Source organism: Budorcas taxicolor, chromosome 5 (genome assembly GCF_023091745.1).
Source record: "Budorcas taxicolor isolate Tak-1 chromosome 5, Takin1.1, whole genome shotgun sequence".
In the NCBI taxonomy this organism is placed as follows: domain Eukaryota; kingdom Metazoa; phylum Chordata; class Mammalia; order Artiodactyla; family Bovidae; genus Budorcas; species Budorcas taxicolor.
In genome coordinates this window covers 144,179,214-144,207,121 of record NC_068914.1, presented here as the reverse complement: position 1 = coordinate 144,207,121, position 27,908 = coordinate 144,179,214, and the positions used below count along the sequence as shown (strand labels likewise).

At 39.8% G+C, this 27,908-nt stretch overlaps 1 protein-coding gene across 1 annotated transcript in view; it reads right to left on the bottom strand.

Annotated features, from left to right (window-relative positions):
* Positions 1-732: 732 nt before the first annotated feature.
* LOC128048239 (pregnancy zone protein-like) overlaps positions 733-27,908 on the bottom strand; it is a 64,057-nt gene continuing 36,881 nt past the window's right edge. The window contains exons 20-36 of the mRNA XM_052640625.1: positions 27,126-27,252; positions 26,805-26,926; positions 26,172-26,223; positions 21,149-21,232; positions 20,447-20,623; positions 20,068-20,155; positions 19,112-19,268; positions 18,654-18,728; positions 17,737-17,914; positions 16,440-16,663; positions 14,802-15,020; positions 14,502-14,632; positions 13,815-13,905; positions 12,524-12,592; positions 11,821-11,923; positions 10,977-11,018; positions 733-935 (exon numbers count right to left, since the gene is read on the bottom strand). Of these exons, the coding sequence (XP_052496585.1) occupies positions 733-935; positions 10,977-11,018; positions 11,821-11,923; positions 12,524-12,592; positions 13,815-13,905; positions 14,502-14,632; positions 14,802-15,020; positions 16,440-16,663; positions 17,737-17,914; positions 18,654-18,728; positions 19,112-19,268; positions 20,068-20,155; positions 20,447-20,623; positions 21,149-21,232; positions 26,172-26,223; positions 26,805-26,926; positions 27,126-27,252 (2,142 nt within the window). The remainder of the gene's footprint in view (positions 936-10,976; positions 11,019-11,820; positions 11,924-12,523; positions 12,593-13,814; positions 13,906-14,501; positions 14,633-14,801; positions 15,021-16,439; positions 16,664-17,736; positions 17,915-18,653; positions 18,729-19,111; positions 19,269-20,067; positions 20,156-20,446; positions 20,624-21,148; positions 21,233-26,171; positions 26,224-26,804; positions 26,927-27,125; positions 27,253-27,908) is intronic.

Below are 27,908 nucleotides of genomic sequence, written 5' to 3'. Positions count from 1 at the left end.
TCTCAGCGATTGCTTCATTAGTCTCAAGGCTAAACTCTGTCTGACAGGCTCTGAGTCATTTCCAGACAATAAAAATTTATGTTCCAGTGAGAATTAACCTTCTTTAACTTTGACAGCAAAGCTCCTGAGGAGGAACTTTCAACCCATCCTTCTTCAACTCCTTCAAAATTCTTGCAAGTAGCTGTCAAAAAGAGCTACCTTTGAGGGTCAAGGGATGTGTCATTATGCCAGTAACTCATTCAATGACTTTAGGGGGACTTCTTGGCAGAGGATTGAATAAGCAGCTCTGGAGAAAGTAATTCAAAACAAATGCCCGTGCTTGACTAAAATTGCAGGTGTTCTCCCTGTCTTCTCTATCCCCCTCACTTCATCATGACCCACCCATCTAGCACTCTCTCCTAGCCTTCCTCAAGCTGCAGCCAAGCCCTGCTCCCAACATACTTCCCCTGTATCACTAACACTGTGGATCCACCCCACACTCAACATTCTCCTACAGACTTGCTAAGGCTGGGCAGTAGACACAGTTCACACAGGACACCTGTTGATCACCTGGTGCTGGTGGCCACAGGGACTAACCTCCCTGGGCCCCACAGGTCTGTAATGATTGGAAAGATAGTTCGGGGCAGGCGGACACACCCAGGACATTACACAGGCAGCAGAAAAAAATTACCCATAGTCTGCCTGTGAAAAAGACATTTACTTGTCCCGGAACTTCAGCCTTAGGGACAGGCTTCAGCACTGCCGCTCTTCTAGAGGCTGCAGACGAACTTGTAGGGAATATAGGGAGGAAGATGCAGTCTTTGTGCCTTTCCGTTGTTGCATCGTCCCCTGACCTCGCCATGGCTTGCTGGGATCTTCCAGCAATGAGCTTATACACTCAGAGGAAGGCTTAGTTCTGGCAACTGTTGCCCAGAAACACTCCCGGATCTCCTGGTCTGGAGGTCAGCAGGGATTGCAGACCCACAGGACTATTTATGTACTTTAACAGCTGTTGCTGGAGGATCTGGCTTTCAATCTGTCTGAAACTAGGCACTAACTCTGGCAGCAAGCTTTCTGGAACACTGACAGGTCTTAAAACACCCTCAACAACTGGGATCCATCAAGAATAAATCAGGCTGCTAAACACACTGATTGGAAACAACCAAGAGCTAGGGTGAGGATAAATGATAAGCTTCATCTCATACACAGGACACTCTTTCAATGGGAAAGTGGGCTGTTTTATTTAGCATGCAGACTCAAACATAGAGAGTCAAGCAAAATGAGGAAAATGGGGGAAGATGCTTCGAATGAGCAAAACGAAACTTCAGGAAAAAAATCTTAGCAAAATGGGGATACTTATGGCTGATTCATGTTGATGTATGACAAAAATCATCACAATATTGTAAAGTAATTATCTTCTGATTAAAGTAAATAAATTGAAAAAATGGAGATACATAAATTATCTGAAAAAAAAGTGCAAAAGAATAGTTGAAAAATGCTCACTGAATTTGAGGAAGAATGGATGAACACAGTGAGAGCTTGAGCAAAGATAAATAAGAAAGTGCTGAACAGAAGTCATAGAGCTGAAGAATATAATAACTGAACTGAAAATAGGCTTGAGGGGTTCAACGGAAGATGAAGTGGAGCAGAAGACAGGATTAGTGACCTGAAAGAGCAGTGGAACACATCCAAATAGAGCAGCAAAGAGAAAAAAGAAGAATGTTGAAAGAGTGGAGGCAGGTAAAGAGTTCCTATGGGACAACATCAAGCAGAATAACATTCACATTAAAGGAGTCCCAAAAGGAGAAGACAGAGAGAAAGAGCCTGAAAATTTGAGAAATAATGGCTGAAAACGTCCCTAAGAAAGGGGAAGAAACAGATACTCAGGTACAGGAAGCACAAAGAGTTCCTTATGAGAGGAACCAAAGAGATCTCTACCAAGGCATGTTATAATTAAAATTAAAAGTTCAAGAGAGAATCTTAAAAACAGCAAGAGAGAAAAAAACAAAAAGACCTTGTTACATACAAGGGAACTGCCATTGGACTATCAGCTGAGTTTTCAGCAGAAACTCTGCAGGTCAGAAGGGAGTAGCAAGATATATTTAAAGTTGTGAAGGAGAAAACTTCTCACTAAGAATCTCTACCCAGCAAGGCCACCATTTAGAACTGAAGGAAAGAGAAAAAGTTTTCCATAGAAGCAAAAGCTAAAGGAGTTTATCACCACAAAACCGGCTTTACAGGAAATGTTAAAGGGACTTCTTTAAGCTGAAAACATACTAATAACTTGAAAACGTATGTAAGTAAAAATCTAACTGGTAAAGCCAAGTAAATAGTAAAGATAGTGGTTAACTGCGGCTTATTTGTACTAGTGGCTCAAGACAGGTTTTCTATGACATTTTTAGCTTTAAAAGCAAATATACTTCATGAAAAAGAATGCTTTGCCTAGGATCAAGCAGAATAAGAATTACTAGGATTGAATGAACAAGGAGAGAAACTAAAATGTGGATATTTATTTAGAATATGATAGGTCTTTATCCCCCTGGAGGAGGAAACAGCAACCCACTCCAATATTCTTGCCTGAAAAATTCCATGGACAGAGGAGCCTGGCAAGCTACAGTCCAAGAGCATTGCAAAGAGTTAGACACAAGTGAGCAACTCAACACACACACACACACACACAAACATACACACAGAGGTATTTTTTAAATGTATTTTAAACAAATATGGGGAAAAGTTCTTCCTCTTTCTTTAAAAAAAAAAGCTTTATTTATTTATTTTTGGCTGTGCTCTGTGGGCTTCTCTTTAGTTTCAGTGAGGGGGGGCTACTCCTCCAGATGAGGTGCTCAGACTTCTCTTGTTGCAGAGCACAGGCTCTCAGGCATGTAGGCTTCAGTAGTTGTGGCTCCAGGGTTTTAGAACACAGGCTCAGTAGTTGTGGCACACAGACTTCGCTGTTCCTCTGCATGTGGGATCTTCCCGGACCAGGAACTGCTGAACCTGCATCTCCTGCATTGGCAGGCAGATTCTTTACCCCTGAGCCACCAGGGAAGACTTTTCTCTTTTTGCTCTATATCTAGCACCTAATTTAGTAGATTCTGTTTCTGTATGTAGATGGAGACAAAGCATTTAAAAATGGTATCTGATTTGCACTAACTCTCTTAAAATTCAGAACAAAAACTTACTTTTTCAAGTAAAAATATATCCATACGTTTCATGGCAACATAGTTAATTGCATTAGTTTAATAAGAATATGTCTTTTTAAAAAATCTAGACATAATTTGGACAGATTGATTGTGTAATTAAGGCCTACAAGAAAAATAATTTTTGAAAATAATTGTTATTTAATCAGTCATGACAAGCTCACAATAGAGAAATATGGGTGGAGTCAATATTTACAAAGTCCTCAAAGGAAACTGACATGGTGTATGACATATAGGGTACCAGCTTCACACATAAAGAAAATTGTTTCCTGGCAGGCCAAGGATCTTGGGAATTTGGGCGGGGGAGGCTTCTAGAGGAGAGGAATTCCTCTGACTTTGTAGTTACTGCAGGTAATAATACAAGTTTTCAGTTCAGTCGTTCAGTCGTGTCCAGCTCTTTGTGACCCAGTGGACTGCAGCATGCCAGGCTTCCCTGTCCATCAGCAACTTCTGGAGCTTGCGCAAACTCATGTCCATAGAGTCAGTGATGCCATCCAACCATCTCATTCTCCGTCGTTCCCTTCTCCTCCTGCCTTCAATCTTTCCCAGCAGAAGAGACTTCTCCAGTGAGTCAGTTCTGCACATCAGGTGGCCAAAGTAATGGAGCTTCCATTTCAGCATCAGTCCTTCCAATGAAAATTCAGTACTGATTTCCTTTAGGATTGACTGGTTTGATCTCCTTGCAGTCCAAGGTATTCTTGAGAGTCTTCTCCAACACCACAGTTTGAGAGCATTAATTCTTCGGTGCTCAGCTTTCTTTATGGTCCAACTCTCACACCCATATATGACTATTAGAAAAACCATAGCTTTGACTAGACGGACCTTTGTCGACAAAGTAATGTCTCTACTTTTTAATATGCTTTTAATCTGTTTTTAAATACAGTCATGGCTTTTCTTTCTTCCAAGGAGCAAGAGTCTTTTAATTTCCTGGCTGCAGTCACCATCTGCAGTGATTTTAGAGCCCAAGAAAATAAACTCTGTCACTGTTTTCAAGTTTTAGGGGTTCTTAAAAGCTTAAACCAAAACACTAATTTGAAAAGATATATCCACCCTAATGTTCACTTCAGCATTATTTACAATAGCTAAATTATGGATTCAATCTAAATGTCCATTGATAGATAAATGGCTAAAGAATGGCATATTACTTGGCTAAAAGAAAAAATAAAATCTTGCCATTTTGACAACATGAGTGAACTTAGATGTATTATGCTAAGTGAAATAAATCAGACAGAGAAAGACAAACACGGTATGATCTTATATGTGTGTGTTTGTTGTTCAGTCATGTCTGACTTTTTGTGACCCCACGGACTTAAGCCTATGAGGCTCCTCTGTCCATGGGTATTCTCCTGGCAAGAGTACTGGAGTGGGTTGCCAGTTCCTTCTCCAGGGTATCTTCCTGACCCAGGAATCAAACCCAGGTCTCCCACATAGCAGGCAGATTCTTTATTGTCTGAGACACCAGGGCCAATCCAACTTCTATAAGGAATCTAAAAACTCATAAATACAGAGGGCCAAACTGGTGGCTGCCAGAGGAAGGGTGGTTGGGGGGTGGGCTGAAACAGGTGAAGGAGGTTAAGAGATACAAAACTGGTTATAAAATAAATGTCATGAGGATGTAATACATAGCATATGGAACATAGTCAATAATGCTGTAATAATTTTGTATGGTAACAGACAGTTATGAGACTTACTGTGGTGATCATTTTATAATATATTTAAATGCCAAATCATTATGATGTATACCTAAACTAACATAATATTGCACATCAATTATACTTCAATTAGAAAAGAAAGACCTTCAGCAATAGTTCTGCTTTGTATTCAGTTCAGTTCAGTCCCTCAGTCGTGTTCAACTCTTTGCGACCCCATGAATCACAGCACGCCAGGCCTCTCTGTCCATCACCATCTCCCAGAGTTCACTCAGACTCACGTCCATTGAGTCCATGATGCCATCCAGCCATCTCATCCTCTGTTGTCCCCTTCTCCTCCTGCCCCCAGTCCCTTCCAGCATCAGAGTCTTTTCCAATGAGTCAACTCTTCAAATGAGGTGGCCAAAGTACTGGAGCTTCAGCTTTAGCATCATTCCTTCCAAAGAAATCCCAGGGTTGATCTCCTTCACAATGGACTGGTTGGATCTCCTTGCAGTCCAAGGGACTCTCAAGAGTCTTCTCCAACACCACAGTTCAAAAGAATCAATTCTTCAGCACTCAGCCTTCTTCACAATCCAACTCTCACATCCGTACATGACCACAGGAAAAACCATAGCCTTGACTAGACAGAACTTAGTCGGCAAAGTAGTCTCTGCTTTTCAATGTATCTAGGTTGGTCATAACTTTTCTTCCAAGGACTAAGTGTCTTTTAATTTCATGGCTTCAGTCACTATCTACAGTGATTCTGCAGCCCCAAAAAATAAAGTCTGACACTGTTTCCACTGTTTCCCCATCTATTTCCCATGAGTGATGGGACCGGATGCCATGATCTTTGTTTTCTGAATGCTGAGCTTTAAGCCAACTTTTTCACTCTCCTCTTTCACTTTCATCAAGGGGCTTTTTAGCTCCTCTTCACTTTCTGCCATAAGGGTGGTGTCATCTGCATATCTGAGGTTATTGATATTTCTCCCGGCAAACTTGATTCCAGCTTGTGTTTCTTCCAGTCCAGCGTTTCTCATAATGTACTCTGCATAGGAGCTAAATAAGCAGGGTGATGATATACAGCCTTGACATACTCCTTTTCCTATTTGGAACCAGTCTATTGTTCCATGTCCAGTTCTAACTGTTGCTTCCTGACCTGCATGCAGATTGCTCAAGAGGCAGGTTAGGTGGTCTGGTATTCCCATCTCTTTCAGAATTTTCCACAGTTTATTGTGATCCACACAGTCAAAGGCTTTGGCATAGTCAATAAAGCAGAAATCGATGTTTTTCTGGAACTCTCTTGCTTGTTCCATGATCCAGCGGATGTTGGCAATTTGATCTCTGGTTCCTCTGCCTTTTCTAAAACCAGCTTGAACATCAGGGAGTTCACGGTTAACGTATTGCTGAAGCCTGGCTTGGAGAATTTTGAGCATTACTTTGCTAGTATGTGAGATGAGTGCAATTGTGCAGTAGTTTGAGCATTCTATGAAAACTGACCTTTTCCAGTCCTGTGGCCACTGCTGAGTTTTCCAAATTTGCTGGCATATTGAGTGCAGCACTTTCACAGTATCATCTTTCAGGATTTGAAATAGCTCAACTGGAATTCCATCACCTTCACTAGGAACACAGCCTTGTCTAACTCAATGAAACCAAGCGATGCCTGCAGGGCAACCCAAGATGGGTGGGTCATGGTGGAGAGGTCTCACAGAATGTGGTCCACTGGAGAAGGGAATGGCAAGCCACTTCAGTATTCTTGCCTTGAGAACCCCATGAACAGTATGAAAAGACAAAATGATAGGATAGCAAAAGAGGAACTCCTCAGGTCATTAGGTGCCCGATATGTTACTGGAAATCAGTGGAGAAATAACTCCAGAAAGAATGAAGGGATGGAGCCAAAGCAAAAACAATACCCAGCTGTGGATGTGACTGGTGATAGAAGCAAGGTCTGATGCTGTAAAGAGCAATATTGCATAGGAACCTGGAATGTCAGGTCCATGAATCAAGGCAAATTGGAAGTGGTCAAACAAGAGATGGCAAGGTGAACATCGACATTCTAGGAATCAGTGAACTAAAATGGACTGGAATGGGTGAATTTTACTCAGATGACCATTACATCTACTACTGTGGGCAGGAATCCCTCAGAAGAAATGGAGTAGCCATCATGGTCAACAAAAGAGTCCGAAATGCAGTACTTGGATGCAATCTTAAAAACGACAGAATGATCTCTTCATCTCCAAGGCAAACCATTCAATGTCACAGTTATCCACGTCTATGCTCCAACCAGTAACGCTGAAGAAACTGAAGTTGAACGGTTTTATGAAGACCTACAAGACCTTTTAGAACTACCACACAAAAAAGATGTCCTTCTCATTATAGGGGACTGGAATGCAAAAGTAGGAAGTCAAGAAGCACCTGGAGTAACAGGCAAATTTGGCCTTGGAATGCGGAATGAAGCAGGGCAAAGACTAATAGAGTTTTGCCAAGAAAATGGACTGGTCATAGCAAACACCCTCTTCCAACAACACAAGAGAAGACTCTACACATGGACATTACCAGATGGTCAACACCGAAATCAGATAGATTATATACTTTGCAGCCCAATATGGAGAAGCTCTATACAGTCAACAAAAACAAGACCAGGAGCTGACTGTGGCTCAGATCATGAACTCCTTATTACCAAATTCAGACTTAAATTGAAGAAAGTAGGGAAAATCGCTAGACCATTCAGGTATGACCTGAATCAAATCCCTTATGATTATACAGTGGAAGTGAGAAATAGATTTAAGGGCCTAGATCTGATAGATAGAGTGCCTGATGAACTATGGAATGAGGTTTGTGACATTGTACAGGAGACAGGGATCAAGATTATCCCCATGGAAAAGAAATGCTTTGTATTAAATACTGATAAACATTCTTTGAAAGGCTGTACTAGAGCAGATTAAAATCTATAAATCAGTCTTTTTACCCACATTTGCATTGAAGTCTAGCAATATTCATGACTCAAAGATTTATTAATTTATATCATGAATTATTTTATTTTCTGGAGTGGATTGCCATTTCCTCTTCCATGGGATTTTCCTGATCCAGGGATCAAACCCATGATTCCTTCGTCTCCTGCATTAGCAGATGAATTCTTATCACTGAGTCACCTGAGAAGCTGGCAAATTTTTCCTCAAGTCCTAATAAATAACCCAAATTCCTTCTTCTTATTTCTCTGACTTTGGAAAAGTATGAAAATCTGTTTTATGTGTTTGTGAAACAGTAAGCAATTCAAGTCAGATTTGAGTGAAAATGATCTTTCTGGCTCATTTTCTCTACTGGTATGTGCTAAAACCTTTGCATTATTCCATTTATCCTCTGTCTCTCTGCTTGAGGGAATATGCTCACTCAGCACTGACCCATTTTTTTTCACTGTCTACTATATTCCCAGAACTGTGTTGGGTGAACAGGCGGCAGACATGATTAAAATACAGGTCTGGCTTCAAAGAGCTCTGACTATACAGAAGATGGGGAAAAAACAATTTTTTAAGGTGTGGAATTGTACAAGTCAAAAGAGAGATATTTGTGCTAAACCATCAGAAGCATGAAAAGAGAACAGTTCTGCACAAATGACTCTATCAGAAATCAGAAAGATCAGAAAAAAAACTTTCTTTCTTTATCCTACCATGGCCTAGAAGATGGACTACCTATAATACAACTCTGAAATAATTCTCTTTTTAAAAACCTTTCAGTGGTTTTCATAAAAAATGACGATTATTGTTCTAGTCTTTACTTATTTTGTAATTTTATTTTTGCCCTTATCTTTTAATTTGTCTATTTGTACACATTTTATTGGGTTTTTCAGATGGTGCTGGTGGTAAAGAACCCGCCTGCCAATGCAACAGACATAGAGATGAGGGTTCGATCCCTGGGTCGAGAAGATCCCCTGATGGAGGGCATGGTAACCTACTCCAGTGTTCTTGGCTGGGAAATCCCGGGGACAGAGGAATCTGGCAGGCTAGAGTCCACAGGGTGGCAAAGAGTCAGACACGACTGAGGGAACTTAAGCACACATGCATGCATACATTTTATTATTCTTTCAACTTATTTTTGCTATTTATGCCCGTGAAATTAATCTTTAATTTTCATTTTATAGATCAGTCCAAATTCAGAAATTAAGTCCGAATTAGAATTCACTTCTTGTTGAGTTGAATAAATGAAGATAAAATGTATCTGACTAAGGAAGGCTAAATATTGTAAAAAAAAAAATTGACATTCATAATCATTATACATTTATTTGTATTCAGTGAATCTCCAGACAATACCCAATGTGACTATAGGGATAATTCACATCATAAAAAAAATTCAAAAATTTCAAAAATTTTCAAAATTTAACCTGGAATAAATGATAAGCTTAGTATTGCAAAGAAGGTGAGAACTGACCAGCTGAATAATTACAACATTTCATTTAGCCACAGTAATTCAAATATTTTAGTATGTATGAAAGAATAAACTGGTTAATCAGTGAAATAGAATAAATCATTTAGAAACAAATCTTAAAATAAAGGAGTCATCTCATTTGCAGGGAAATCTTGAATTGGTTAATAAATGATAATGGGACAATTAGAAGGCTACATAAGTGAGGAAAAAAGTCAATTTAGATATCAACTCATATAGTACACAATAGGCAACAAAATGACTTGAGATGGAATTAAATGTAAAAATTCAAACCAGGACTTTTGCTTCCACACATGCAGGATTTCTTCAGCACAAAGTTCTCTCTAATGCAATCCCTTTATAAGTTGCACCCCTTTTCCCATTTCCCTAGCACCTATAACCCCTGGAAACCACTCATTTATCTTCCATTTCTATGGTTTTGTCATTTCAAGAATGTTTTATGAAAGGAGTCATACAGTGTGACCTTTTGAGATTGTATTTCTTATCACTCAGTGTAAAGTTTGTGAGATCCATCCAAGTAGTTGTTTGTATCAGTGCTTTGTCTGTTTTTATTAGTGAGTAGTATTCCATAGTATGGATGTACCACAGCTAGTCTGATGGACATTTTGGTTGTTTCCAATATTTAGAAATATTGTTTTCTTTCCCCTATCTTCTGGGAAAGCAGATTTTGGAATTTAATTTTTAATTATCTGCAGATTTTTTTGTGTGTACCTTTTTGTGTAGTTTTTCTGTATTTTTAAAAACACCATAGGGACTTCCCTGGGGTCCAGTGGTTAACCTACTGTGCTTCCACTGCATGGGGCAAGGGTTAGATCCCTGGTTGGGGAACTAAGATCCTGCATGCCATGTGGAGTGGCAAAAAAACAAAACAAAACTAAACACTGTGGAGAATAGATACATAAGAAGGAACACATAATATTGATAAAAATAGTTATAAATGTCATAAATTTATTCAACATACAAATTTAGCATACTTCCAATTCCTGTCCTTTCTTTCTCCCACTGGCCTCTCTTCTGATGACTCTTTGTTCTTTGTTTCTGAAGCAGTTCATCTGATGAGGTCCACAAGTTACCATCTTCAATCATTTCCATGTTCAGACTAAACAGTAAAGAAAAGATAGAAATATTAGGAAAATTTTGTGATCTAATAAAGGAATAATTTTTCATACTTTAGTGATAAATATTTGAACTTAGTATGCTTATTTATTTTTATTGATAAGGCTGGTCTCAGTTTTTCCATGTTTTAACGTAGAGAGTGGAAAGTCTCATAGCAAGTATTGTATTGTCAAAGACGAACCCTGTCAGTTAGCCAAAAGGAACATCTTAGAGATCACATCTCTTGTGCAGTATTATATGGACAATTTTAGAGTGAAAAGTTGCCTGACTTTAACTTGTGTAAGTTTAGAAACATCTCAGAAAGGCCATGGGCGATAAATATATCACCACTGAGCACAGAGATATAAACTAAATATTAAATGATTTAGCTTTTATATGTGGCAAATTCCTGGATTCATCCTCAAACAAGTCAACCTAGATACATGTAATTATATTTTACTTGCATTTTTTCCTACTGTGAAAGTGTATAATACATCTGAGATAGTTCAATTCATAAATGATTCACCAAGGAGTTTTATAATATGGTAAGGGAATGCTCAAGAGGCAGCTTTACTCAAACAGCAAATGTTTATTTTCTTTTCATTGGCATCAGATTTTACTGTCTATACTTTACCAGCACTGCAGGGAACACTGTACTCTTCGATGGTGAATTCCTCTGAAATGCAAAAAGAATGAGACAGCGATGACAGACATGCAGTAATAGGCACATGAGTAGTTAACTGTAAATAAACTGCATAAGCTATGAAAGAAAGTGTAAAGCATAGTTATAGAGCCAATAAAAGGGCTTCTTTTGTACTAAGCCACTTGGGATTGTTTGGTGGGAAGTAACAGAAAGTTGGGCCTGGATACAAAGCTCACAAATGGATAACTGTCTTTCTGTAGGACACTGTATAGCCCCTTTTCACAATTATGTTTTTCTTATTGGAGTTGTACCTTCTGCTCTAAACCTTTTCTTTTCTAAGAAAGAGTTAAGTTGGAACACCACCAGCATGCTAAGATGGTGTAAGTTTCTAGTTCAAAGTCATGAGCAAATCAAAGAATTTCCTGATATATTACACGGTTTCCCAAAATTCGTGATTCTCCAAGGCCCAGGTGAAAAATAGATCAAATTTTGGGTCTCATAGCACACATTAGTACTGGGAAGTGTTTGCTTTTTTTTTTTTTTTTTTTAAGTTATTGCTGCTCTTCTTTCCTGTCTAGAATAATTCAGTGTAGAACAAACAACTTCATAGGAGAATTTAGAAAGAACTGATCCCCTTATTGCTTTATGATCAGTTTATAAGAATGACTCTGATACTTGTTTGGGGACAATTATTATGAATAAGATTATCCTGTGATTATAAACTCACTCTTTCTTCCAGTGAGAGATTGTGGAGTTTTCTTTCAGTTATGGTGACACTATCCTAGGATAGTCATCTTTTTCCTTTCAAGGCTTGGCATGTCTGACTCTCACTCACCTGTCTCATAGTAATCATATGCCTTTACAGTAGCTGGTTTTAAATTCTTTACTGCGATGTCTTGTTCCACTGAGAAGGAGAAACTCACGATATGATGGGTTAGCTGGAGAGACAGGAAAACTGAATTGGAATCAAAGATTAACTTTGTCTCTCTTTAAGATATTATCAAACCCTGTACTTATGCTATTCTCTGTGCCAAAACCTATGGAAAGAACGAGATGGCTTCAGACTTGTATAATACATTCAAGGACAGATAAAAGAAGGGCAAGAAGACAATTCTACAGACATTTAAATGTAGTAAATCAAGCCTGTTGACTTGGCCAGGATTCATTTTCCTCTATAGCTATTTCCTCCCCTTTCATAAATGAAATACCAGGGAGTTTTATAATATGGGAAAGAGTCTGCCTACAATGTGGGAGACCCGGCTTCAATCCCTGGGTCAGGAAGATTCCTCTGGAGAAGAGAATGGCAATGCACTCCAGTATTCTTGCCTGGAGAATTTCTTGGATGGACAGAAGAGCCTGGTGAGCTGTAGTCTGTGGGGCTGTAAAGAGTCGAACATGACTGAGTGACTAACACTTACACCAGAGACTTATGCAACATGGTAAGCTGTGTATGTGAAGTACACTCTTTGGAACCTGGGTTGGCTTGTTAGAACCTCTAGTGGCTCTTCTGGATCTAGCAGAGTCACAGAGAATCTTACCTCTTCAAAATAAATCAGGACATGGTTGGTGTTCACTTCAGTCCTCTGAATCTGAGCCATTTCCTGGAGCTGTAGATGCAGAAGATAAACCAAAGGGTATGAGATGAGGGACTCTCAGGCTGAGATAGTCTTCAGATATTTATGTTCTAAATGGCTTCTCAGAGACATCACACTCTAATTTGATCTCCTCATGAATAATAGCAATAGTAATACAAATAACATTGACTAAACACCCTTCCTATCTATTATCTACATAGAGAGACAGGGAATTATCTTCTAACTATATTTTAAAAAAGGCAGGGAGGAGGATAAAAGACATTTCTCCCCATCTTTTGAGTCTAGCATAATTTTGATACCAGAAACCAGTAGGAATAATGTAAGAAACAAAAAGTATAGCCCAATGTCAGTCATTGGGATGATGTCAGTCACTGGGAGAAGGGGACAACAGAGGATGAGATGGTTGGATGGCATCACTGACTCAATGGATATGAGTTTGGGTAAACTCCGGGAGTTGGTGATGGACAGGGAGGCCTGGCATGCTGCTGTTCATGGGGTCACGAAGCATCGGACATGACTGAATGACTGAACTGAACTGAGTGTCAGTCATGATATTAAAAAAAAAAAAAAAAAAAAAAAAAAAACCACAACCATCTATAAGCAAACAGAATCCAGAAATTTATTTTAAAAAATAAACACAACGACCAGGTCCAGTTAGTCCTAAGAATGTAAAGTTGCTTCAGAATTTAAAAGACCAATGTGATTTATTATACTAATTAAAAATAAAATCACTGTCATCTAAAATACAGAAAAAGATTTGAACTAAAGCACAGCACCCATTTGCTACAAGAACTTTTGTAAATTATAATTGGAAACTTCCTGAACCAATAAGAAAATGATCCAAAACCCTAAAGCAAACATTTTATCAATGATGAAGAGATAAAAACTTTCTCTTCTATGTCAAGGAAAAGCTCAGAAAAAAATTTTTAAAATGGAGAATATATGTACATACATTCATATGATGTAGTCTCCCTTTTCCTTTTTATACGTAATGGAAAGATAATTTAATGCACTATGCATTCTTACAGGTCTCCAGGTTAAACATTATTAACCATGTTTATGATTTGTATCTTGTAGTTGAGACCATATAACTAGGATGCCCACTGTTCAAATAATGGAAACACACACTAGAGACACAAGTTTGAGAGACCTCTTGAAGAATTGAATCAAAAAAATAAAATTTACAGCATTTATTTGCCATGACTTTGCTATCTGTAAGGGATTTAGGGCTTACCTTTCTCACGGATGATTTCACAGGTATGAAGCCTGATACCATCTTCACATCAACAATGACCATGTTGGAGCTGGGTCGTTCCCCCGTGTAACTATGAAGTCAAGGTGTATGGACAAGGCAGTCAAACAAAATCCTTTGGATTTCATTCAAGACAGAAGTCTCTCCTCTTTTATTTCTAGTGTTTCCTATCCCTGGCTACCATTCAGCTTCACCATCTACTCTATTTGCTTCTGTATAGTTGTCTGGGGCTTCTCAGGTGGCACTAGTGGTAAAGAATCTGCCAGCCAATGCAGGAGATGCACGTTTGATCCCTGGATGGGAACAAGAACCCCTCTTGGGTAGGAAGGAATGGGCAACCCACTCCAGCATTCTTGCCTGGAACACTCCATGGACAGAGGAGCCTGGTGGGTTACAATCCATGGAGTTGCAAAAGAGTGGGACATGACTGAACAATTGAACATGTAGTTGTTTAGAAAACTGATAAGAAGTCATACTCTGCAGGCATAGTGACATCATATTCTCAACATCAAAGGCTTTTTGGTTAAGAGTGAAGAAAACTTTCTTTTGAATAAATATTGCAAGAATTTCTTATTCATTGTGTATGACCCTGGACAGTGAAGATCCTGTGCACCAGAAAATCAATTTCACCATATTCTACAAAAGGTCGGGTAGCAATTTACAATTTACCTAATGTTGATGTGAATCTGGGCTTTCCTGTGAGTGCTGGCTCCATCACAATTCTTGGGGAGAGTTTCAACTTTCAGAGTAAAGGGAGCTTTTCTTTCTTTCTTGGGCAGGATATTATATCTCAAGGATGTCTAAAATAAATGGGGAAAAAAAGCCTTTATTTTTACACTCAATCTGTTGCTTCTAGGTAATTTATATTTCCCCTTGGTACACGTTTCTTTCTCTGTTTTGAAGTTCCGATCTACTTCTCGAGACTTGATCTCCCATTTGTGACACTTCTGGAACCCTGACAAGTCTCACCTGGACATACACACATCCCGACCCTGACACAACTGTGCTGTACTTCCCCGGGATCTCTGGCAAAGCCACCTCCTGCAGCAGTAGGCGTTTAGCTTCATCTACTTGGAATTCTTCAGAGAAGGTCTCCTCAGACTTCACGGTGACAGTAGCTGCTTTCTCCCCTTTAGTGAAAGTTGCTGCCCCATATTTGGAAAGTGCCTGGAGAGCCACCACTGTATCCTGAAAAAAGATGGGTGCAGAAATTATAGGAGAGGAAGGTGGTCAAATCATACTGGATATAAACCATATCCATGCTACTCTCAGAGTTACCTAGTCATAAACACTGTTCATTCACTGAATTTCAAGTCTATTCAGAGCTCGTTATTCATCTTGAACTATTCATTCATCTTGAACTAGTCTATGTACTTCGTGTGCGTTAGTCACTCCATCATGTCCTACCCAGCGATCCCATGGACTGTAGCCCACCAGGCTTCTCTGTTCGTGGAATTCTCCAGGCAAGAATACTGGAGTGGATAGCGATTCCCTTCTCCAGGGGATCTTCCCAACTCAGGGATTGAATCCAGGTCTTCCACATTGCAGGCAGATTCTTTACCATTTGAGCCATCTGGAAATCCTTAGGTACTTTGGGGAAATGCAGTTTCCTCATTCAAGTAGTTTACAATGTACATATGGGACTTAGACTCTAATAATTGACATAGAGTAGAACACATTTCAATAATCTATACATTTCTGTGTATTTCTACAAGCTTTACAGGTGGCAGAGTGGTAAAGAATCTGCCTACCAATGCAGGAGATGCAAGAGACTTGGGTTTGATCCCTGGGTCAGAAAGATCCCTGAAGGAGGAAATGGCAACCTACTCCAGTATTCTTGCCTGGAGAATCCCAAAGACAGAGGAGTCTCACAGGCTACAGTCCATGGGGTCACAAAGAGTCAGACATGACTGAGCATGGACACATGTAATATATACATTTCTATAACAATATTTGTTGGGAAAATTCAGGAAAAGAGGAGTTGGAGCTAGTATACATAATAAGAGAAGGCTGTGAAGAAGATGAGAATTAAGATTATCTCTGAATAGTGAGAAAGATTTATGCAAACAGAAAAGAGGCATCAGGCAATAACAGGAAGGGACATATTGGAAGTTAAGACCTGGAGAAGAGTGAAACAATTCCAGGAAAAGTGAAGAGATCAGCCTTATTAGACAAGATTATTCATGTTTACTGAGGAGAGGAAATATTTTGGGCAAATTAATTTTAGTCTTTGGATGAAAAATGCCACAAAGCATGTGGGATCTCAGTTCCCACACCAACCAGGGATGGAACCTGAGCCCCCTGCAGTGGAAGCACAGAGTCTGGACCACCAGGAAAGACTCTAAAGGAAGTAATCGTATGAAGACATTGTTTTAGGAAGATTGGTTACTTTATAGAAAAGGATCCACTAAGAAGAGAAAATATGAGAGATTGTATAGAGGACAGGGAAATAACCCAAGTATAAAATAATGAGGCTTAAACCTTTTTGGTGATGCAAGAGTAAAACATAATTTAGAAACACTATTCACTTACTCAACTCTTAGAATATGGTTGTGTCTACATAGGTATTAGTACATTAATTTTTCTTCCTAGAGTCTCTTCACAGACCTGAGTGGAGGAGAAGCCCCCATTGGGGTTCTGTTGCTTGGTGAGCCATTTTACAATCTGTGCAGCCACAGACAGATCTTCCGAAGATGGGGCAGGCTGGGCAGTAAGATGGGCAAGGAGGGAGTAAGATGTCATCTCCACGTCAACAGAAGGAGCCCGGGGTGGACTGTAGAGTTCATTAACTTCTTGAGGCTTCCTAGGACGTTGCCAGTGGATTGAGTCCTCTTAGAAATAAAAAAGGATATCATCTTCAGCTTAGAGAACATTTTCAAAAAATCTAAATCTTTAATGATCCCTGTAATTACAGCTCACCCATTGAATGGACATACGTGAAATGAAGTGAAAGCTTCTCAGTCGTGTCTGATTTTTTGCGACCCTATGGACTATACAGTCCATGGAATTCTCCAGGCCAGAATACTGGAGTTGGTAGCCTTTCCTTTCTCCAGGGGATCTTCCCAACCCCAGGGATTGAACCCAGGTCTCCCGCATTGCAGGCAGATTCTTTACCAGCTGAGCCTTCAGGGAAGCCCCAAAATACTAGAGTGGGTAGTCTTTCCTTTCTCCAGTGGATCTTCCCAGCCCAAGAATTGAACCAGGGTCTCCTGCATTGCAGGCAGATTCTTTACCAACTGAGCTATCAGGGAAGCCCAGACATACATGAAGTGAAAGTATTAAGTAATCACCAATCAAGCTAATCTTTGCCAAGAAAGTACATTGAGGTTCCAGTAAATCACCTCATGTCCTTGTGTTTACTACATCCTTGTGTGATATTAGAAACTGGACTGTTTCGAGGCCTATAATGTATGAATTGATAAAATCATCCATGTTACCTAGAGATGTTAGGTTAGTAATAATTAATCTTCTTATAATAATAAAAATGGATATAATATAATATAAGCATGATGTGAAAGTGAAAAGTGAAAGTCATTCAGTGGTTTCCAACTCTTTGCAACCCCATGGACTCTGATTATATACAGTTCATGGAATTCTCCAGGTGAGAACACTGGAGTGGGTAGCTGTTCCCTTCTCCAGTGGATCTTCCCAAACCAGGGATAGAACCCAAGTCTCCCGCATTGCAGGCAGATACAAGCTGAGCCACCAGGGAAGCCCAAGAATACTGGAGTGGGTAGCCTATCCCTTCTCCAGGGGATCTTCCTGACCCAGGAATCGAACCGGGGCCTCCTGCGTTGCAGGTGGATTCTTTGCCGGCCGAGCTACCAGGGAAAGCCCAAAATAGATGTGAATAAAATAGGCTCTCTCCCTTTGATCACTGGTGACTTTGGAAGTCAATTCTTACCTTCTCTTACAGCTTCTTTGTCTAGTGACTCAAGCAGTTCCTTTCTCTTGGCTTGGTCTCCTGCTAGTGCGAAGGCATAGGCCAATAACGCCTTGGTATAGACAAGACTTCCTTGGGCCTCTGAGGCAGATTGCCAGGCCCTTTCCAGGCAGAACAGAGCATTGCGGACAACTGGGTGCTATAAAGAAGATAAAGACCCTGCTTCTGTTTTCCCTTGTTCCAGCCATTTACTTATTTATTTATTTTTGGGGGGTGGCGTGGGGAGGGTATAGCTGCTTTACAACATTGTGTTAGTTTCTGCTGTACAGCAAAGTGAATCAGCTCTACGTATACATATATCCCCTCCCTTTTCGACTGCCTTCCCATTCAGGTCACCACAGAGCACTGAGCAGAGTTCCCTGTGCTATACAGCAGGTTCCCATTAGGTATCTATTTTACACATAGTAGTTGTGTATACGTCAGTCCACATCTCCCAGCTCTTCCCACCTCCACGTTTCCCCTTTGGTATCCATATGTTCTCATTCTCCACATCAATCTTGTTCCTGCCTTGCAAAGAGATTCATCTGTACCACTTTTCTAGATTCCACATATATGCATTAATATACAAAATGTGTTTTTCTTTTTCTGACTTACTGAAAATGAAGGAAGATCTTAAGCTAGCTGAACCAGGCTAATGAACTGTCCCCTGGCTAGCCACAGATTAAATGCCCCAGTGTGCTTGCACAACACCACAGTTCTGACCAGAGGGTAATTTCCTTTGCAGCTTCCCAAGGGATCTACTGTCCTTTGTGCTCCAGTGAAATATACTAATTTTAAATAATGTGAAAATCACAACTCATTTTCCTCAGAGATTCATAGCTCTACGAGTTTCATCCTTACATTAGAGGAAGGTACAGGGTGGGAGTGGCGGTACATACGGTGACAAGCAGTGGCATCTCCAGCAGAGCGATGGTAATATAGGCAGAGAGCGTTACCTCGTCATCGACCCCACCCTGTAGGATCAGAGGCAGAGACACTCAAACACTCCAATAAGCATCACCCAGAGGCAGCTAACTCTAATTTCCCCCTTGGTTATCTTCACCAGAATGTATCTTTTCTAGGGCAATATTATTGTTTCCTCTGCTTCCTCTTTCACCCCCAAATTCTGAAATCTGTCCCAAATCACTTTCCCTCATTTTTAGTGACATAGTGGAGTTTTTTGGACATGCTATTTTCTTAACCATAGGAAACACCTAATTTATTGTTAGGTTTCAAAAGCTTTTGCTTCTGCTGTCCTTCTCAAAGTTATGTCACCATGACTTGAGGAATCCATAGGAGCATCACAACTCATACATTTCACTCTTCTCAGGGACCAGAACAAATTTAAAGGCATCACCTTAATAGCATTGTTTAGCAATGATCCAGAGCGCTGGAAACAGCCATTTTCCTTCTGCTTCCGTGAAAGCCAGGTAAGGGAGTCTGTGATGTGCGAGTCCTCTACAAAGATGTGTGATTGGGCTTGAGAAAAAGACTTGAGCACAAATGCAGTAAGCCTGTTCAGCAAAGAAGAGAAGGAGACCTGAGGATCATCTCCTTTTTAAAGGTCACTGTGTTTCATTGCCTCCAGAGAGCTTTGCAGTTCCATGGAGAAAATTGGTGGGGAGATGACCCTTGAATACTGAATATACTCTTATTTGTCCAACAAACTTCTGAATCTATTTAAAAATCTCTCAACTTTATTGGTTTCTCCAGAGTTGATACTTTTTTTTCCTCATAAAAAGTTTGTTGGAGACTCCAAGCCTTCCCACCACCCAAATTGCCATTTTCTGAATGATTTTACTACATTACGGTGTCTTTCTGTTCTTCGCCTCCTCTCCTTCCTGAATGCACAATATAGAAATTTCTTCCTCTCTCATTTCACATTGTGACACCTTATGCCTTATATTTCTGCTTGAGGGGACCCTAATTTTACTATTATCTATTGTACTATCCGCCTGCAATGCAGGAGACACAGGTTCTATCCTTGGGCCTGGAAGATCCCCTGGAGAAGGAAATGGCAACCCACTCCAGTATTCTTGCCTGGGAAATACCATGGACAGAGAAGCCAGGTGGGCTACAGTCCATGGGGTCCCAAAACAGTCAGACATGGCTTAGCGACTAAACAACTGTACTATCAGAACAGTGAGCTTTCATACATGAAATGGTGAGATCTTCCGCTAGCAATGATATGCATGTGGGTTTTTAAAGGATAACAAATTTCTACACAATAAGTCCAGGTATCAGATAAGAGCTATTTCCAGTTATCTGAAATATCTTGGATCTACAGAGAGCATATGGAAATAATTATCTTACCAAGTGTTTCCCTGACTTCTACCATCACGATCCCCAAAGGTGCTGTAAGAACCATCACTGTGCTTATAGTTCAACTGTCTTTGGTAACCTTAAGAAGAAGAATGTTTGCATAGATTTAGGAAATAGCAGAGACACTGGAGAAGGAATCAGGCTTTTCCTTGAAACTCATTGAGGAATCACAGGGAAGCTACTATTTTACTACAAAGTCTCCAAGATTTGAAGATGCCATTTAATTCTCTGGTTGTATTGTGAGACATCTTGTTGGATGTCACAGCAAAGGTAATTACTAAATCTTAATCTAAGGGAAGTGGATTTGAGTTCAATGGAGGAGATATTTAGGAAATCAACTAATGTTTTTCCTTTGGGGGTAATCTCTCACCACTGATGAGGTAGCTGATGGCTTTGGACTTGATCTTCTCAGTGAGCTGTCCTGTCTCATTTAGATAGTTCAGAACATAGATGTTAGGGGTGAAAAGGACCATATTCTGTTCTCCACAACCATAGGGCATCCGGAGAAGATTCTGAAGATTTTGCATTGCAGAGCCTAGTATATCACCTGAGGAATGAAATACAGAAAAAATTTTAGAGGAACTCAGCTGATTGATGTTAGGGTAGGAAAATAGATGACTAGCTAAGTGAGAAGTCAAATCATGTATAAAGAAAGCATAAGAGGTGAAGAAAAACAAGAATAGAAAGAGAAATGTTGGAACAATAAAGTAGATGTTCAAAGATGGGAAAAATAGGAAAAAACAAAAATGGAAGGATATACCTTTCTGATGCGTCACACATCTGGTAAAAAATGATTAGTTTCATCTCTAGTAGAAAGCATCACTATCTAGCCAATATCTTGAAGGTGAGAGCACAAAGAGATGACTCTCTTTGCTCTTTAGAGTATATCAAGGTTTAAGATGCAGCATAGCATTGATTCAGCCCCTCTTTCCCACTAATACACAGTGTGGTCCTGATGCTTTCTCTCAGTTCAATGCCTAGACACAGGGACTTCATTAGGAAGGGATGATGAGACGCCATGCACTAGAGTTAAAAGGATGGACAGATGCTTCTTTTGGGATGGGAGACTCACCCAAAACTGAATATGTCGCCCTGGCAGAACCTTCAACCACATTTGAAGGAAGTTTTAATGACAACATTTCAGATCCTCCAGTTTCTAATGAAACAAGACAAATACACAGAAGGGAGGGAAAAATGAGAGAAATGTTCTAGTTCTATCTGCATTTTTTCCCATCTCTATGATCAAGATCCAACATCATGTTTTTCTTAGTTATTATTTCATTTCTTTGATGCAATCCAAGTTTCTGCTAGAGCCACAATTCATCTCACAGTGAAGTTCATATTAATCATATATATTTATGCTAAATCTCTATAGATCTCTGTATAAGCATATACCTTATGTTATACTTATTTCCTTCTCTTTCTTGTTTATGTTAACTTATACTATAGCTAGTGGTTGTAAAAAAATCATATTTACTCCATAAATATGTATTAAGTGTGTGCTATGTACCAGATTTTGTATTAAGTGCAGTGATACAGCAATTTTTGGAAGACATTTCCTGACATCATAATAAGTTCATTTTGATGGGAGTAATAAAAAAACAAATTTTTAGTATGCTAGATACTGATAAGTTCTATACAAAAAATAAAGCAGAGTGTTTATATGGGTGAGCTAGTGAGGCAAGGTAAACCAGGAAGTGCAGGGTGTGGGGAGGAATTTGTCATCCAAATACTCATTGATTAAAAAATCAGGTACTTCCCTGTTGTTTCAGTGGCTAAGACTCCATGCTCTCAATTCAGGGGGCCTTGGTTCAATCCCTGGTCAGGGAAATAGATTCACATGCCCCAACTAAGATCTGGTATAGCCAAAATCAGAAAGGTACCAGGAATGTTAGGTCCATGAATTAAGGTAAATTAGAAGTGGTCAAACAAGAGATGACAAGAGTGAACATTGACATTTTAAGAATCAGTGAATTAAAATGGACTGGAATGGGCAAATTTAATTCAGATGACCATTATATCTACTACTGTGGGCAAGAATCCCTTAGAAGAAATGGAGTAGCCTTCATAGTCAACAAGAGTCCAAAATGCAGTACTTGGGTGCAACCTCAAAAATAACAGAATGATCTCTGTTCATTTCCAAGGGAAGTCATTCAATATTACAGTAATCCAAGTCTATGCCCCAACCAGTAATGCTGAGGAAGCTGAAGTTGAATGGTTCTCTGAAGACCTACCAGATCTTTTAGAACTAACCCTCAATAAAGATGTCTTTTTCATCATAGGGGACTGGAATGCAAAAGTAGGAAGTCAAGAGATACCTGGAGTAACAGGCAAATTTGGCCTTGGAGTACAAAAGAAGCATGGCAAAGGCTAACAGAGTTTTGCCAAGAAATCACACTGAGGTCATAAAAAATACCCTCTTCCAATAACACAAGAGAAGACTCTACATGGACATCACCAGATGGTCATTACCGAAATCAGATTGGTTATATTCTTTGCAGCCAAAGATGAAGAAGCTCTATATAGCCAGCAAAATAAGACCAGGAGCTGACTGTGGCTCAGATCATGACTCTTTATTGTACAATTCAGACTTAAATTCAAGAAAGTAGGGAAAGCCACTAGACCATTCAGGTATGAATTAAATTCTTTACAATTATACAGTGGAATTGACAAATAAATTGCAGAAGTCAGATCTGATAGACAGAGTGCCTGAAGAACTGTGGACTGAGGTTTTAAACATTGTACAGGAGACAGGGAGCAAGACCATCCCCAAGAAAAAGAAATGCAGAAAGGCAAGATGGCTGAGGAGGCCTTACAAATAGCTGAGAAAAGAAGCAAAAGATAAAGGAGAAAAGGAAAGCTATACCCATTTGAATGAATTCCAAAGAATAGCAAGGAGAGATAAGAAAGACTTCCTCAGTGATCAATGCAAAGAAATAGAGGAAAACAACAGAATGGGAAAGACTGGAGATCTCTTCAAGAAAATTAGAGATACCAAGAGAACATTTCATGCAAAGATGGGCTCAATAAGGACAGAAATGGTATGAAACTAACAGAAGCAGAAGATATTAAGAAGAGGTGGCAAGAATACACAGAAGAACTGTACAAAAAAGATCTTCATGACCCAGATAACTGCAATGGTGTGATCACTCACCTAGAGCCAGACATCCTGGAATGTGAAGTCAAGTGGGCCTTAGAAAGCATCACTGTGAACAAAGCTAGTAGAGGTGATGCAATTCCAGTTGAGCTATTTCAAATCGTAAAAGATGATGCTGTGAAACTGCTGCACTCAATATGCCAGCAAATTTAGAAAACTCAGCAGTGGCCACAGGATTGGAAAAGGTCAGTTTTCACTCCAATCCCAAAGAAAGGCAGTGCCAATGAATGTTCAAACTACCACACAGTTACACTCATCTCACACAGTAGGAAAGTAATGCTCAAAATTCTGCAAGCCAGGCTTCAACAGTACATGAACCATGAACTTCCAGATGTTCAAGCTGGATTTAGAAAAGGGAGAGAAACCAGAGATCAAATTGCTAACATCAATTCTATCATTGAAAAAGCAAGAGAATACCAGAAAAAATCTACTTCTGCTTTATTAATTATGCCACAATCTTTGACTGTGAAGATCACAACAAACTATTGAAAATTCTGAAACAGTTGGGAATACCAGACCACCTGACCTGCCTCTTGAGAAATCTCTATGCAGGTCAAGAAGCAACAGTTAGAACTGGACATGGAAGAACAGACTGGTTCCAAATTGGGAAAGGAGTATATCAAGGCTGTATATTGTCACCCTGCTTATATGCAGAGTACATCATGCAAAATGCTGGGCTGGATGAAACACTACTTGGAATCAATATTGCTGGGAGAACTATCAATAACCTCAGATACACAGATGACACCACCCTTATGGCAGAAAGTGAAGAAGAACTAAAGAGACTCTTGATGAAAGTGAAAGGGGAGAGTGAAAAAGCTGGCTTAAAACTCAACATTCAAAAAACAAAGATCATGGCATCTGGTCCTGTGACTTCATGGCAAATAGATGGGCAAACAATGGAGACAGTGAGACACTTTATATTTTTGGGCTCCAGAATCACTGCAGATGGTGACTGTAGCTCTGAAATTAAAAGGCACTTGCTCTTTGGAAGAAAAACTAAGACCAATCTAGACAGCATATTAAAAAGCAGAGACATTACTTTGCCAACAAAGGTCTGTCTAGTCAAAGCTATAGTTTTTTCAGTAGTCAGGTATGGATGTGAGAGTTGGACCATAAACAAAGCTGAGCGCCGAAGAATTGAAAGTTTAGAACTTTGGTGTTGGAGAAAACTCTTGAGAGTCCCTAGGACTGCAAGGAGATCCAACGAGTCCATCCTAAAGGAAATCAGTCCTGAATATTCATTGGAAGGATTGATGCTGAAGCTGAAACTCCAATACTTTGGCCAACTGATGCAAAGAACTGACTTGTTCAAAAAGACCCTGATGCTAGGAATGATTAAAGGCGGGAGGAGAAGGGGATGACAGAGGATGAGATGGTTGGATGGCATCACCGACTCAATGGACATGAGTTTGAGCAAACTCTGGGAGTTGGTGATGGACAGGGAAGCCTGGTGTGCTGCAGTCCATGGGGTCACAAAGAGTCAGACATGACTGAGTGACTGAACTGAACTGAATAGCCAAAATAAATAAATATATAAATAGTTTTAAAAAATCATAAGTGATGAAGACTAAATCAGGGAGTAAAATTTATAGATATCTAGGGGAAGAGACTTGCTGGAATACAGAGCAAAACATGAAAAGACATCAAAGATGAGAGCATGCTGGTTGTGTTCCAAGATCAGATTAGGAGACCAGTGTGATTAGATTAGGAGGAGCAGGGTGAGTGGAGGACAGGGTAAGAAGGTATGAAGTCACAACGGTGGAAAGGTTTTGTAGGTGAGGTTGGAGACATGCTCTAACTTTGAGGGACATGGGAGACTCTTGGAAGATTCTGAACAGAGGAGGGGCATGGTGTGAAATATGCTTTAATGATTCTCTTGCTATGGAAGAACAAGGGGAGATGACCAGGAGACCAGTTAGGAGGTGGCTGAGATGATCCAAGAGAGAAAGGTCTAGAGCAGGAGTGGACATGATGAGAAGTGGGAAAATTCTGAATAATATTTAAAGGTAGAACCAACTAGATTTGGAATTGATTGGGTATGGAGTAAAAGAGAAAGAATATAATTAAAGGACAACTCCAAAATTTTTATCTCCAGCAAGCGGAAGAATAGGATTTCCATCACTGCAGCAGCATCTGAGATGAAGAAAACTGTAGGAGAAGCAGTGAGTCCTGCAGGGGTTCAGTTTTGAGCAAGCTAGTTTTGAGAGACCTCTTAGACCTCCAAGCCTGCAAGTGGAGATGATAAGTGAACAGTTGAATACATGAGTCTCAGTTTAGGAAAGAGGTATGGACTGAAGATAGATACATTTTGTGGTCTCTGGTACAAAGTTATTAAAGTTCTGTGACTAGCTGAGATTATCAGGGGCTACTTAAATAGACAAGAGAGGCCATCTGTACACTAAGCATTGTTCTCAAGATGATTTTAGATAGTGCAGAGTTGAACATTTTAATAGTCATTTTCTAAATGACTGTATGAATGTTTAGATGGTAATTTTAAGGGTTCAATAAAGATTGTTTTTCTCTATATGTTAGTGACCTAAAATTCTTCAAATAATTTGTTTAAACAAAAACATGAATACACTTAAACTATTAACTGAATAACCAATAATACTAGTGCCACAAAGATATTTCAATATTTGGAAAATTGTGTAGGAAGAAGTTTGGGAAGCAAGGTGTATTGGAAAGATTCCTGTCTGATAGTCATCAGCTTTAGTCCTCATTATTGGCCAAGAATTTTTAAGTGAATCTCTTTAACTTTTCGATGCCCTCATCAGGAAAAGCTTGTTCTCCATCAAATGTCCTTCGATTTGCACATGGGATAATATACTTCTTTCCTTTTTTTCCCACCAGAGAAAACGTGCCTCCAAGGGCATTTCACATCATATACTTTAGCAAGTGGCTTAACATAAAAATTTTATCTATTTCTGACACTTACCTGATGCACAGAGAAGTGTGTTGAAAGTTTCTTCTCTTTCTATTCCTTCAGGCTTTGTATAGCAAGAAGAAAATTAAGAAGAAAAGTTATGTGTATATATATATGGAATCTAGAAAAATGGTACTGATGAACCTATTTACAGGGAAGGAATAGAGGACAAACTTGTGGATACAGGGAGGAAGGAGAGGGTGGGGTGAATTGAGAGAGTAGTATTGACATATATATACAACTGTGTGTGAAATAGATAACTAGTGAGAAGCTGCTGTAAGCATAGGGAGCTCAGCTCAGTGCTCTGTAATGACTTAGAGGGATGGGATTTGGGAGGTGAGTGGAAGGGAGGATTCAGAAGGAGGGGATACATGTATACATGTAGCTGATTCACATTGTTGTACAGTAGAAGCTAATACAACATTGTAAAGCAATTACTCTCCAATTAAAAATGAATTAAAAAAAAAGAGAAGTGATAGTGCATCAGAGAAGAAGCAATTACTTTAGAAGAGAAAATGTTAGTGAAAGCTTGAGTTGTGAACATATTCATATTCATGGGAATGAAATGTCACTGCCACATACATGTTAGATAATGCGATTTCCATAATAAAGCTTCGGAGACTCAGAGAAATTAGACCTTCATACCTCAACAAGTAAAGGCTTGATAACGGTGTCCTTCTGTCCAAGTTCTGGGAAGTGAGGCACCTCACTGCCACATAGTTCCTGAGACTGTAGGGCTTCTGCAGTAGCTGTGAAATTCACCTCTCCTGCGGAATAAAATTCGTAAGGAGTTAAACAGTGATCCTATATTGAATGGTTTCTTCTTTTTAAGCCTCTCCAATATATATAATTGTTTTCCTTCCATTGATCAGTCAAAGGAGGAGAGAAAAACATGCATCTGAGTGGAAGTGGAAAGCAATCAGCACAACAAAGGAAGTAGGATTCGTGAACACCGTTATCACTCACCCAGTGACTTTGGGGTCACAGCCCAGGACATGGTTTTCTGCTTGTTTCCACAGACACAGTGAGATTCTTCTTTCTTCTCTACTGGGATGGCCAAGAAGGCAGAAGAGGCCTCCAGCTGTATGCTCACCTGTCCCCCATTCCCACCCACAAGTTGGAGAAAGAACGCAGGCAAAAGGTCAGTAATGGGATGTCAGGGCGGGGGGAGGGAAAGAAGCTTAAAGGGACAATGCATACTAATGAGAGGCTTTGAGAAGCTGTTCAGACAAGGTAAATCCTGTCAGGTATTTTGTAGTTTAGATGTTTGCCATAAGGACATTGAAAAACTGACGGGAATCAAGATAAATACTCAGGATTTAGGCTTGTGCCAACACAAGGAAGAAATATTTTTCTTTTGTTAGAGTGAAAAAATAATCAGGTGGGAGTAATATCTGAATTCAGGAATACACAAATAAAATAGAGTCCTGGATGACTATAACCTTACCACCTTGGGTCTGTCGGGAGCTTTGTTCTTAGCACTTGAAAGTGGAAGTGTTATTCACTCAGTCGTGTCTGACCCTTTGCGACTCCCTGGACTGCAGCCCACCAGGCTCCTCTGTCCTTGGGGATTCTCCAGGCGAGAATACTGGAGTGGGTTGACATTACCTCTCCAAGGGATCTTCCCAACCCAGGGATTGAACCCAGGTCTCCCACACTGCAGGCAGATTCTTTGCTATCTGAGTCACCAGGGAAGCCCAGATGGTTGTAACCTTACCACCTCGGACCTGTTGGGGAGCTTTGTTCTTA